This window comes from Salvelinus sp. IW2-2015, linkage group LG8, assembly GCF_002910315.2.
Source record: "Salvelinus sp. IW2-2015 linkage group LG8, ASM291031v2, whole genome shotgun sequence".
Classification (NCBI taxonomy): domain Eukaryota; kingdom Metazoa; phylum Chordata; class Actinopteri; order Salmoniformes; family Salmonidae; genus Salvelinus; species Salvelinus sp. IW2-2015.
This window is the reverse complement of record NC_036848.1, coordinates 40,754,720-40,769,387: the sequence shown is the minus strand read 5'-3', so window position 1 is coordinate 40,769,387 and position 14,668 is coordinate 40,754,720. Positions and strand designations below refer to the sequence as shown.

At 40.6% G+C, this 14,668-nt stretch overlaps 2 protein-coding genes across 2 annotated transcripts in view; both read left to right on the top strand.

Moving 5' to 3' along the window:
• LOC111967937 (extracellular serine/threonine protein kinase FAM20C) overlaps positions 1-4,384 on the top strand; it is a 73,333-nt gene extending 68,949 nt beyond the window's left edge. Inside the window, exon 9 of the mRNA XM_070444940.1 lies at positions 150-4,384. Coding sequence (XP_070301041.1) covers positions 150-417 — 268 coding nt within the window. The 3' untranslated portion in view covers positions 418-4,384. The remainder of the gene's footprint in view (positions 1-149) is intronic.
• A 2,151-nt stretch (positions 4,385-6,535) lies between these two features.
• LOC111967936 (forkhead box protein L3) lies at positions 6,536-9,672 on the top strand. The gene is made up of 4 exons (XM_023993386.2): positions 6,536-6,779; positions 7,933-8,034; positions 8,175-8,241; positions 8,697-9,672. Exons 1-4 carry the CDS (start codon positions 6,634-6,636, stop codon positions 9,171-9,173), a joined length of 792 nt encoding a protein of 263 aa, XP_023849154.1. The 5' UTR covers positions 6,536-6,633; the 3' UTR covers positions 9,174-9,672.
• Positions 9,673-14,668: the final 4,996 nt, after the last annotated feature.

Below are 14,668 nucleotides of genomic sequence, written 5' to 3'. Positions count from 1 at the left end.
CAGGTGTCCTTAATGTTTTGTACGCTCAGTGTATATAAAAATGATATCTCTATCATTCTCTATGGGAGTTAATGACTTTATATGAAGTTACAATCATAAAGCGTTAATGAACTTCTTCCATTCCCTCCTGACCCCTCCTGTCTCTCCAGAGTGAAGAAGTCGACCCACCTGCGTCTGCAGCTGCTGGCCAAGGAGGAGTACCAGCTGAGCCGTCTGATGGAGGAGTCCCTGCTGCGTGACCGCCTCCACCCCGTCCTCATCCAGCCCCACCTGGAGGCTATGGACAGACGCCTACGCCACACACTCAACGTCCTGGCAGACTGCATCGAGAAGGAGGGCTATAGTAATGTTGTGGAGGATGACCTGGCGGGGGAGAGGAAAGGGGCTCAGATGCACACATTACCCAGGGGGAGGTAGCTGGGAGGCCTGAACTGTTCTGGAATGGACCATACTGGATTGGACCGAATCGAACCGTACGGAACTAGAGTCGATCAGACTGGACTGGATTGAACTGGATTGGACTGGACCAGATTAAACCGGACTGAACCGGTTTTGACCACCATCCACATAGGCCCCTTAAATAACAGTGTACACCTCCCAACCAATCGATCATCTCCCACCACAGCACCACAGATCATGAAAGTCTTGTGAGAGCCGCTTGTCTTGTTCAGGAGACATTTTTGAATTCAGTGAATTCCAAGACTAGTATTATTCCTTCTGCTGTCAACTGAATATTGTGTTTCTACACATTGTTGGGACCTGTCACAGGTGTGCAAACGATATGCGTATTGGAGATCGATTCTGTGTCTTAATGAACAATTTATTGCAAAATGTTTTATAACTTCTGTTGCTCTTTTACATTGTTGTTGATGTGTTTTTTTTAAATTAATTTAAGAGATATTTCATTGGAGGGTTTACTGCAAAATGTGTCTTCTGCTTTTCATCTTTCAAGTGCTTCCTGTCTAATATTTATTGCATTTCATATTACTTGTTTGAAATAAATGAGACCCACATAATTTTTCTATCAATAGGACTGGGGGCTCTAGTCAATCTGTATCGCTGAAGCTCCCGAGTGGTGCAGCGGTCTAAGGCACTGCATCTCAGAGCTAGAGGCGTCACTACAGACTCTGGTTTGATTCCAGGCTGTATCACAACCGGCCGTGATTGGGAGCCCCATAGGGCGGCGCACAATTGGCCCAGTGTCGTCCGGGTTTGGCCGGGGTAGGCTGTCATTGTAAATAAGAATTTGTTCTTAACTTGCCTAGTTAAATAATGGTTAAATAAATACATGCTCTAGAAATATAAAGTTAATGTCCTATTGAGCTGCCATTTGCATCGTTTACCATGAATGCAGTTTCCGCTAATGTGGGAACAATGCCTTTAAATTTCAAGCACACTGTAACGCTGAACTCCCACTACACAGATCGAATACAGCCCTGAGTGGTCAGGAGACCAAGAGGGAGCGAGAGAGACTCTACAGATGTGCAGTTCTTAGCTGGTCAAGGAGAGGGCAGCTCTAGTGCATGTACAATAGTGGTCTGCAGGTCAGCTGTTTGTTCACCCGCACCTGCCCACAATTGCTAATAACCCATCCGCAACCGCCCAGCTATGCTGTAGGCTACGGTCAGAGATGGAAGAACGATTTTTTGACAGGGGTGCAGGTTTTTTTTTTAGCAAATATGTTTCTGCTTATAATTACCGACATTTCGGGAGGCTATTTGTTAGTCAACTTGTCTATTATTAGACTATATACATGCTGCTTCACTTTTGTCATTATATGTTGACCTAGAAGACTAAAATAAACCCTTGCTCACTAAAATAATTTCATAAATTGATAGAATGAATGCTTCTATCTATGTAGTTGACATCAGTAAACTTTTCTTTGTCGTCTCTATTTCTTTCCCGAAGCAAAGACGTTTAGGGACTGGGGAGAAAATGCAATAACAAAAAATAAACAGGAAAGATTTTCTATGTAAAATGTCCAAATTATATCAGTTTGACCGGTTGTAAGGAAATAGAAAGCTGTAAAAATGACCCAAGATGTTTCTGATAAGATTTTAGGTCGGCTTGGATACATATTTTATGTGGTTTCACAGGAGGCTGCTGAGGGGAGAAGGATGCATGATAACAGAGTAAATGGAATGGCAATTAAGGTGCCACCAACCTCCTATGGTTGAAATACTAGGCCTATCAGCTTTTATGATGCTGATAAAAATAGCACCTCTACAGAAGGTCCCTAACTGCATATTTGGATTCTCTCAAGATGCTCTAAGAAATCAATCATATTTCTCCACCCCTGTTTCCGAGTCAAAATATGGGATACATTTGAATATGGTGTATTATTTTACTGCAAGAAATGCTTCATTCTGCAGGAGTTAATATTAAGGTTATGTGTAAGGTTATAGACCTACAGTCAGTGTCCAGATTTCAGTTTCCATTTAACCCATATGAACAGTAGGCTACAGTTCAATTGACTTGCCATAAGCCTATTGGAAGTCCTGGTCTTGTGACTGTTGAATTTGTATAGCACGCCTTAAGTGGGCTCCCGAGTGGCGCAGCGGTCTAAGGCACTGCATCTCAGTGCTAGAGGCGTCACTACAGCCCCTTGTTTGATTCCAGGCTGTATCACAACCAGCCGTGATTGGGCAACGCACAATTGGCCCAGCGTCGTCCCGGGTTAAGGTTTGGCTGGGTTAGGGTTTGGCTGGGGTGTTCTTTACTGACTTGCCTAGTTAAATAAAGGTTAAATAAAATGTAAAGAATCATCACACATAACATAGCCTGCAATCATACTCATTTACCACTTAAACAACTTTCCATTTCGCAGATTTTATTTTATTGAATTAAACTCCGACATTATCCTTTTTGCCTCAGTGGATCGACTTTAACTTTTTCTGGCCGTTCCCAAAAAGATTTGGCTATTGGCTTGTAGGCTATTTGGTGGGCATACAGTTAGGCTCTAAAGCTTACGCAATACGCACTAATGCCAGATAGCCTAAAAATAATGAAAAACCTCAGTGTAGTCAATAGATATACATTGCACAAGAATGATACATTTATGGATCTTTGTATGCATTGTTTCCTCATTATTCAACCCGCCCGCCACCCACCCCTACTTCATCCACACAATAGGATGACCCTCAAACCCGCTCGCTCCGCAGATACACTGTATATATATATATATATACAAAAGTATGTGGACACCCCTTCAAATGAGTGGATTAGGCTATTTCAGCCACACCATTTACATTTACATTTACATTTTCATTTGTCAGCATACCCGTTGCTGACAGGTGTATAAAATCGAGCACACAGCCATGCAATCTCCATAGACAAACAGTGGCAGTAGAATGGCCTTATTGAAGAGCTCAGTGACTTTCAATGTTGCACCGTCATAGGATGCCACCTTTCCAACAAGTCAGTTTGTCAAAATTCTGCCCTGCTAGAGCTGCCCCTGTCAATTGTAAGTGCTTTTATTGTGAAGTGGAAACGTCTAGGAGCAACAAAGGCTCAGCCACGAAGTAGCAGGCTTCACCATCTGGCAGTCCGACGGACTAATCTAGGTTTGGCGGATGCCAGGAGAACGCTACTTGCCCCAATGCATAGTGCTAACTGTGGCTGTTTTTCATGGTTCGGGCTAGGCCCCTTGATTCCAGTGAAGGGAAATCTTAACGCTACAGCATGCAATGACATCCTAGACGATTCTGTGCTTCCAATTTAGGGGCAACAGTTTGGGAAAGGCCCTTTCCTGTTTAAATTACAACAATTAATCAGATTCAAAGTGATTCACACTACAGCATATCCTCCATTGTACTTTTCTCTTATTTTTATTTGGCCCATAGATTATTTTATTATTTGAGGATGAATTTAAGATGAAAGTTTAGTCAGTCCTCAATTTTGGTACTAAGAAGCCAAATGTGACACCAAGATTTTTGTAGGATGAATATTCCTTTAGGGTGTGATGTATGTATGATGTCCAGATGTCAATGTTGTCTACAGATATGCAGGATGTACATTTCTTAACTTTCCAACTGCAGATCTGCTTTGCTGGAGAAAACATTTCAGTTACTGTTACTGAAAGTTCATATATATACAGTAGATAAACCTAGTGCCTGTGCAATGATAGAAATACTTGAATGTCTGGGATCATGACTGAAAGGGTATTTATGGGAAATATTATTTCCCGATCAGAAGCTATATACAGTATACGTGTTTCCATACGTCTGTCTGTGTTGATACTTTATGTATAGACGGAGGTATGGACAACATTAGAGGCTGTGGTTCTGACTGCAGCTAAAATGCTTCTTTTTCATCAGTTCATTGTTTCTGTGGAGTTTTGTTTGCCACATCGTAAAGGTGCAATAAAACAAAATGTGCATTTAAACGTGTCATTTAACTTTATTAGTTATATCTGAAACATAGAATAGATACATTGAAAAATAATGATGAGATGGGGCAAAAAACTTGAACTTGGTTCTGATCCTTGTAGGCAGCACAGACACAGAAGTCATTGGCTCTTACAGAAAAGGAATATCTCAGCTGTATTTGTCTGTATGTTCAGACTACAGAGCCTGGTCAGTAACGATGTCTATAGGCCTACTACAGTACTAATGCAGACGGCCCTCAGCGCCCCAACATGAACATGTTTACAGTTTCGTCTTTTTGTTTTGATAACCTTTCCCTAGCCCCTCACAGCCCCTGGAATGCCTCCACTATGGTTTATAAATGCATCCAAAGGATTGCTCATGAATGGAGGAAGCCCAGTCTGAGTGTACGCCCCAAATGGCACCCTATTCCCTTTATAGCGCACTTATTTTGACCAGAACCCTATTGGCCCTGGTTAAAAGTAGTGCACTATAAAGGGAATATGGTGCAATTTGGGATGCGTTCTGAGACAAACATCTAAGGGACAGGGACCACAGGCCTAACTAGGGTAATCAGCCCCACCGCAGACAGGCGGCAGAGGAAACATCGTCATGGGAATGAGCCAGGGATCCGACCAACAGGACACCTTATCTGATCCTGATCCCACTCATTTACCCCTGCACTGCCCCGATGAAGGGACCGTAGAATAGAATTGCTAAAGCAAATAGACTGGGCATAGTTCTGGAATCTGGTTCTAATTCTATGATAGAGTGACTCTCCTTGTTTGATCACGTGGATAGTCAACCCAGGCCCTGGATTTGCTCCTGAAAACGGCGGTGCAATTGATTTCACTGTATCACTAATGAAAGGGAATTAGTGTACTGGCATTTTAGAATAGATCTTGGGTTTTGGCAATTAGAGTAACTGGCTAATCACTTTATTTGCTAAATAATGTTGAGGGAGACCAACCGAAGGTCACAGCGGTCAGTGACATACAGAGAGGATATGCCATGGCTCCAAATGTAAAGACAATATATTTGATAGAGATGTGGACACTTCATTGTTTCAAATGGGTTGACACCTGATTAAACACACCACATTTGCTGGTATGGGCCAACCTTGGCTGCCAGCAATTAGGGTATAGCTGTGCATTTTCCAAATAAAACAAAATAGCTCAAATAATTTTGTTTCAAAATGTGCCCAATTCCATGATCTAAGAATAGTTGTATTTTATTTGGACATGGACATCTAAAATGTAAATCTTATTTGTGGCAAATCTTATTTGCCACTTTAAAATTGACCGGAGTGTTGACCCTTTCTTTGCCCCATTAGTATCGAAGGAGTAAACACAAAATTGCATTTTTAAACTGTTCTGGTCGCATCGATAGAAGAACACAAAGGGTCTCTACAACAATTAATCTACTGGATCACAGCAGGCCACACACGGAGTCCTCGCGCCCGCGGGCTGTTTTCTCCGGTCTCCGTCGGCTGCCGGGAGAGACCAAAATGCCCCGTTAGGAGCCCTTCAGAACACACATCCCCTCTTTTAGTCACGGAAACACAATTTATGGCCATTATACAGCATTATAGATTGCATCTACAAAACTATCCTTGTTGACTAAAACGTCTGTGACACAAGGAAACCCCCCCAACCCCCCCCCCCCCCCAAAAAAAATAACTGGTTGCGGAAAAAAAGTCGGACAAGCACAACATACCCCAACACAACACACACTCTTTAAAGAGTTAGGCTAAAGAAAAAAATAGGAAGAGAGAGATGGAGATGTAAGGAGGTTGTTTGTTAGTATTGGATTAGTTGTTTAAATCATGTTAGGTAGATTAGACTATAAAAAGAAACAAACCAAACATAAAGTCAACAATCGAAATAGTCTATAGACCACCCAGATTGAAGCGAGACAGAGATTAGTCTAGCTACCAGTTGATCACGCCCTGGGTTCAGACGTTCACGTGGACAAGCTGCATGCGTTGGGCTGGCCAAGTCATTTGGTGCATGGCATGTCTTATCGGCGCTAGCCTAGCCTACCTGGGGACCAACCCAACTGTGAGGCAGTCGATGAGGAGGAGAGTGGGGGTTCCAAGAGATCTATTCATGACCAAGGGGGAAGGTATACTTCATTCAGTATAGCCACCACTATGAGTAGAGTATGTTAGAGTAGAGTAGAAGAACATTCTCTGTAAAGAAAACAACTGCTTGGTACTATTGGTCTAAATTTGGAGGGTGGTAAAAACTGCAATTTATTTGTTAATTAGATGAAGCAGTCCTATAATAGCCAGTGTGGAAGTGTAGACATGTTTGATAACTCGCAGTATCCATATAACTGCTTCAACTATGATGGAGATGGATACCCTTCCTGCAGCACGGATGAAGACAAGAAGATGTGTCGACCTGCTTACAGGTAGAATGCTTATGATTCATATAATGGAATTAGTATATTATATCATTGTTATATTTTTAAATAATGGAAGCATTATTCATGATCTAAGATATTATGTCTTTAAGATATTACATAATGTTTAGTTAGTTCTACTGAAAAAATACAAAACAAATTCATATTATTTTTGTATTTTATAGACCATAATATAAATCACAAATGAATGCAATGCAAGCCATTTAAAATCTAAAACCTAAATACCAAATGTTGTTGTATTATTTTAATCAGATGATTGTGGAATCTCAACACTATCCAAATTAAATTGGTATCATAATTAAGAATATTAGACCACTTTCCCTGAATGTAACTTGAATCAGTCTTATCAAGATATTATTGGGCAGGGTTGGGAAGTTACTTTCTAAGTGTAATATTTTAAGGTTACTAGTTGCCTGTCCAAAATTGTAATCAGTAAAGTAACTTTTGGGTTACCAAAACTCAGTGATGTAATCTGATCACTTTTAGTTATTAAAAAAAATGACTTTCCCTTTAAGCATCATTAGAAGAAGACAAAATGGATCCATCAAACACGTTTGGTGTGTCCTCCATGACTTGTGGTCAGACTTCAATTTTTATTTTTATTTAACCAGGCAAATCAGTTAAGAACAAATTATTATATACAGTGACAGCCTACTCCAGCCAAACCCAGGCCAATTGTACGCTGACCTATGGGACTCCCAATCACAGCTGGATGTGATACAGCCGGGATTGGAACCAGGTATTATAGTAATGCCTCTTGCACTGAGATGCGGTGCCTTGGACCCCTGTGCCACTCGGGAGCCCATAACAGCCTGATCAGGTGGAACAAAGCTAAACATATGCCTTCTTTCAATGCTGAGTTGAATGTCATTGAGGAAACAGAAAGGTTTCATAATGTATTTTTGAATTTAAAAGTAAAAGTAATCATCTAGTTTTTCAAAAGTATCTGTAAACTGATTATAATATTTTTGCTAGTAATGTAAGTGATTGCAGTTTTTTGTCATCAGATTACATGTAACTGATTACATGTAATAATTTACTCCCCAACCCTGTTCTTGGGAATATCAATGTGAACACCAAGAAATATTAATTCAAATAAATCTTTGTACTTTTTGTAACTCTGTCTGCCCTCTCTCTTCAGTTACATAGCGTTGATAGCCATGGCCATCCAGCAGAGTCCAGAGCACCGGGTCACCTTGTCAGGGATCTATGAGTTCATCATGAAGCGCTTTCCATACTACAGGTCAGGAGCTTCACATGTCTATTTAATGTCTATTTAACTTCACATGTCTATTCAACATTTTCCTTAAAAAGTGGCTGGATACCTTTCACAAATTCAGTTTGACAGAGTAGTGTATGTACTGTTTCCTTTATCCACTACAGGTCTAACCAGAGAGCATGGCAAAACTCCATACGACACAACCTCTCGCTCAACAGCTGCTTCATTAAGGTAAAGGACTTTTTAACATATGTTGTGTGATGATAGTTGATAACTTGATCAAGAATCATTATCAAACAGAGTAAGATACACATTTTATGACTTTCTTCGATATTAGTTTAACTTTATATCAGTCAGAAGAAAACAAGTAAGACTATAATATTTTATCCTCGTTGATTAAATATTGTATGAAACGTTTAAAATATATTACAATAATAAGGTCAGAAATGAGACAGTGAACAGTCATACACGTTTACATGCACATTTACAAATGTACTGTATGAATTGTAAGCGAATGTGTCTTTTGCACACAGTTGCCTATAAGCAAAAAGGGTAACAGACAAAATACTGTTTCAATACAGTACTGTATGTTGCTTTCACATTTGAGCGTGATCACAAATAGGCTATTATGGGTTTATTTCTACTTTCTTATTGTGTTTTATTTTATTTTACCTATATTTCTTTAGGTTCCCCGTACGGAGGGAAACGAGAAGGGGAAAGGCAACTACTGGACATTCGCCACCGGCTGTGAGTCCATGCTTGACCTCTTCGAGAACGGCAACTTTCGGCGTCGCCGACGCCGACGCAACATGAAAATGGGTTTCAGAGAGCCTGGGGAGCCTTTCCTCCCAGTAGACAATAACAAGAACAATAACATCAACAACCAACACGGCGGCTCCACCAGGCGGTCCGATCCTAACCCTAACCCCAAACCAGACTCCTTCTGCCCCATCAGCCCTGACCACAGACCAGGTCACCACACCCCCCTCAACCCAAACCAGCAGGATAAACCAGAACCGGAGATTAAATTCAGTATTGACTACATCCTCTCCACCCCCAACCCCCCTTTGCCGGGCTTCAGACCCCCACGTAGTGGTACAACAGGGGCCCCCATACACGCTCTGGAGCCCCAACACCTGAACCTGCACTTCTGGACCATGTGAGTGTCATAGCCTTGCCTATAAAGAGAGATACTTCATCTGAAAGACTGGATGGTTTTCCCTCCATATTTGAATTAGGAAATTAAACGATCCAAAGACTGCCTCCTTGTGCAAGGGGAGATTTGATTGACTTGTCCTGTAAATAAAGAATATAGAGAGGTCCAGTATTGTGCAATGGATCCTAGCTGATTATACTAAATGTACATGACTCCACACTCAAATTAAGCTTGTACAGTGTTCATAGTCTTGTCCCAAGGCATAAAGGTGTACATAAAGCTGTATTCATAAAGTAGGATGTTCTGTTATGAGGGTCTGTGAAAATAATTATTTGCCTATATCGTTACTATTTTAAGGACAGAAATAAATAGACTGAGTATTCTGACTGTATGAGAAAGCTGATAAAACTGAAGGCAGTGTGACCTGACTTCATCATCATCATAACCAGTATCAATATTAAAAGATAACAATCTCAACAATTGTTTTGGTTGGTGAAAGTGTCAAAGCAATGAACAGGGTGAAGTGTACATGTCACAAGCTGGTGCTCAGCCCCGTCAATCCTTATTGTTGTGATTTAAGGCAATTATCATGGGGTTAATCAACCCAGGCCCTCTCCAAACCTCCTAATCTTTCCCTACGACCTTTTCAATTCCCCTGAGACTGACACATTCCACATTTAATCCAGACACATTAGAATACATTATATACATTATATTGTATGAAGGAGACTAAAACATGGGGTCTACACCGCTAACATTTATTTCCCTGTTAGGAGAAGGGATATCAATCATAGCAGGGTTTCTCTTGCTTGTTTGAAGGGACAATTTTCAATTTAACCTTTATATTATGCCGTGACTGCATCATTCAGGACAGGAGGGGTTTCAACAGAACACAACAACACACTTAACATGAGTGGCATTTAATATAGCATTACACTTGCAAGGTGAGACCGAGATGTGACCCTAGTCAAATACAAGAAGGGGGCCGTGCTGCCATAACAACACTGCCGCAACGCCCGCCCGGCCTGACGCAATTATAATTAAACACACCGGCGTATGCTTCCTTTCAAATCCTGTGATCGATCAATGATATTAACATTCATACCTGCTTGGCCCTCCAGCCAACGTCTAGCACCACCACTGTTATGGATCAGTAGGTTTCCATTAACTAAGCTGTTGATGTAAGGTGGCGCTGTGGATGTATTTGGGTAAATTAACTTAGCATAAAGTGCTGCAAGGCTGGGTCTGCTTCTGCGTCGGTTTGTATTGAGACACCAAAGAGAAAATACACATACAGGAGAGAAGTACTATTATTTTGTCCTAGAATGGACTCTATTAAATGACCATTCCAAATTCCAAGTATTTGTGTCATGTTGTTTGATTTATTTTTATTGGGAAATGGTTTTCACAAAATATTTTTTTATGTATCTTGAGGCTATCAATATTTTCATTTAACTTTTATGTCTTATTGAGCTAAAAACCTCTATGAGAGGGAAATTTGGTGTGGGAAAAATAATATGGAAATGTTTATAATTTTCTGTATGAGCTCACTTCTAGTTGTGGCTATTGTGTACACTCTTAGAAAAAAAGGTGCTATCGAGAACCGGCTGTCCCCATAAGAGAACCATTTGAAGAGCCCATTTTTGGTTCTAGGTAGAGCCCTTTGGTTCCGCATGGAACCCTTTTGAAGGTTCTGCGTGGAACCAAAAAGGGTTCTCCTATGGGGACAGCCTCAAAACCCTTTTGGAACCCTTTCTTCTAAGAGTGTAGGTAGGTAATGTTGAAATGTGTAGCTCAGGGCAGAATGAGTGAAATGGGGAGGAGGAAATTGGGAAAGCAATGATCTGCAACATTAATAACATCTCAATCATAAACACAAATAGGTCATTTAATCTACAGCGTGTGTTTTATAATTGGATTTTCATTCTTGGGAGTAATTTTGATTATGAATTTAATTATAAATATTTGTGTGTTGTTGTTGGTGTTTTAAAACCACAACAATAACATAGTATATGTTTATATACGAGGGAGGCTGTGTAATTTCACCTTACTTGACTAACAACCATGATTTCCTTGAGCTGTGGTAGGAGGGGATTGGAGGGGCAAATGGATGTACAGTTTGTTATATGGGACATGCTTATGTACCAGAGGCCTACAATGGAAAGCAGATTGCTGGGTAATGATATCAGGCTTCTAGCTAATGAAGATTGTTGAAATAGCCTGAGGAGACAGAAAGGGCTAACACGTACACACCGATGGCATTTGCCCTTTGAAGCCATTTGAATCCCCATGTACAAATCAAAAGGGCCAGAGGTAGATTCGGCAAGGTGGAATATTCCACAGTTCTTAAATGGGTTTTTAAATGTGTTTCGAATGAGAATATCAACACTGGATGTCAAATCAATGTCAGTTTAGAAGTGTTTACAGTTAGATTCTATTTACTGTAGATCTTCCAGGCCCCTGTTTGGCCCCTGCTACTGGAGACCTGTGTAGGATGTCCCTGTTAGGAACACCCAAAACTAGGGTTTAAAAAACAACTAGAAGGGTGTAAGAAATGAACCAGGATACAGAAGAAATATGGCAAATAGGCCTTATTTTATACCACTACAACTCTTTTTTGATAATTTGTATGGTAACGATAGCATTTTTAGTGGCACTTGGCTTCGGTGAATCTGAAATAAAATAGTGAGTTGTTTGTTACTATGTAATTACTGTAGCTTGCCATTTCTGAGTAAATTCCAAGTAAAAATCGAACGATAAAATAAAGCGTAACATCCCTCATTTCGATTTGAACCTGGCTCATTTCAGATATCCTTCAGTTACATGCCTGCTTGTCCAAGTCAGGAAGCCTTGCAGCTTTAGGTTACAGTTGAAGTCGGAAGTTTACATACACTTAGGTTGGAGTCATTAAAAATTGTTTTTCAACCACTCAACAAATTTCTTGTTAACAAACTATAGTTTGGCAAGTCGATTAGGACATCTACTTTGTGCATGACACAAGTAATTTTTCCAACAATTGTTTACAGACAGATTATTTCACTTATAAGTCACTGTATCACAGCTTGGAAAATTCCAGAAAATTATTTCATGGCTTTAGAAGCTTCTGATAGGCTAACTGACATAATTTTAATCAATTGGAGGTGTACCTGTGGATGTATTTCAAGGCCTACATTCAAACTCAGTGCCTCCTTGCTTGACATCATGGGAAAATCAAAAGAAATCAGTCAAGACCTCAGAATAAAATTGTAGACCTCCACAAGTCTGGTTCATCCTTGGGAGTAATTTCCAAATGCCTGAAGGTATCGCGTTCATCTGTACAAACAATAGTATGCAAGTATAAACACCATGGGACCACGCAGCCTTCATACTGCTCAGGAAGGAGACGTGTTCTGTCTCCAAGAGATGAACGTACTTTGGCGCGAAAAGTGCAAATCAATCACAGAACAACAGCAAAGGACCTTGCGAAAATGCTGGAGGAAACAGGTACAAAAGTATCTATATCCACAGTAAAACGAGTCCTATATCGACATAACCTGAATGGCCGCTCAGCAAGGAAGAAGCCACTGCTCCAAAACCGCCATAAAAAAGCCAGACTACGGTTTGCAACTGCACATGGGGACAAAGATCATACTTTTTGGAGAAATGTCCTCTGGTCTGATGAAACAAAAATAGAACTGTTTGGACATAATGACCATCATTATGTTTGGAGGAAAAAGGGGGATGCTTGCAAGCCGAAGAACATCATCCCAACCGTGAAGCACGGGGGTGGCAGCATCATGTTGTGGGGGTGATTTGCTGCAGGAGGGACTGGTGCACTTCACATTATAGATGGCATCACGAGGCAGGAAAAGTATGTGGATATATTGAAGCAACATCTCAAGACATCAGTCAGGAAGTTAAAGCTTGGTCGCAAATGGGTCTTCCAAATGGACAATAACCCCAAGCATACTTCCAAAGTTGTGGCAAAACAAAGTCAAGTTATTGGAGTGGCCATCACAAAGCCCTGACCTCAATTGTGTATGTAAACTTCTGACCCATTGGGAATGTGATGAAAGAAATAAAAGCTGAAATAAATCACTCTCTACTATTATTCTGACATTTCACATTCTTAAAATAAAGTGGTGATCCTAACTGACCTAAGACAGGGAAATTTTACAAGGATTAAATGTCAGGAATTGTGAAAAATGGAGTTTAAATGTATTTTGCTAAGGTGTATGTAAACTTCCGACTTCAACTGTATGTCCCAAATGGCACCCTATTCCCTATATCGTGCACTATTGTTTTTACCAGGACCCATAGGGCTCTGTTAAAAATGTATGCACAGATAGGGAATAGGGTGCCATTTGGGACTTAACCTTAGTAAGACCATAGACAGAACAGAACATGGTGTCCAATTCAACGTTTTGATGGATCAATCTGAGACATCCACTTGTTGTTGCAGAGTCAAAGTTATGTAAACCAACTTCAAGACCGTTATCTGTAACAACATCTAGTGGTAAACAGCCGGCTGCTTCAAAAAGCTTCTGGATCTCACAGACACGCTAACTAGCATATTCACATCATATTGTCCCACATTTCAGAGTTCACACTTCACAGCAGTTGTGCTTTGGGTGAAAATAAAAGGATTCATATGCATTTACCATGAAAGGATAGATGAGAAGACCGACAATGTCCTTGTCTCTATCATGACATGATAGAGAGCATGATATTCAAAAAAAAAATTAAGTCAGACCTGGACTTTATTTCATTCTTGCTCGCAATTGTAAAGACATCATGACACGCTGTGTAATTCAGACACAGCTCTGTGTTGCATGGAAGGAGCATTGCACACCATGTACACACACATGCAATGCAACTACAATGCACCGCAGCCCTGGTCAACACACACACACGTCAGTTTTTTTCTTCTTTGCTATGAGTGAATGGGCTGATTGATGGTAGTTGGTCCCAGTCCCGGTCCTTTCCAGCGCTGCTTGCACATAGCCATTGGCCTCAAACCCAGTTTGGCCAGCAGAGGCTGCTCACAACCTAGAATGGGAACTGTTGTCATGTTTCCATTGAAACTGAAGGGAGAGAGTAGAGAAGCATACTTTATGACATTCATTCTATTTCATTTTTTACACTGCCGCTATCAGTGGGCTCTACCACAGATGAAAGGTTATCAGTATCTTTGGTACTATTATCTACTGCAAAGATCCATTGTCCCGGTACCCCCTGTATATAGCCTCTCTACTGTTTTATTATTGTTGCCTCCTCAATTAAGTTTTTTCATCATTTTTATTTTATTTATTCCTTTTTTTGTATTCGGCGCATGTGACAAATACAAGTTGATTTGAACAGTACATTGAAAAGGGGAGGGAAAAGGGGATGGGTAAGAGACCATTGAGATTGATAGAGGCTGGCTGACTGTAGGCCCACTTGTTTTTCATTCATGTTGTTGGTGTAAGTAGGCCTATGCTTTGCTCAGACTGCTCCCTCTACACACATCCTTTAATCAAGAGC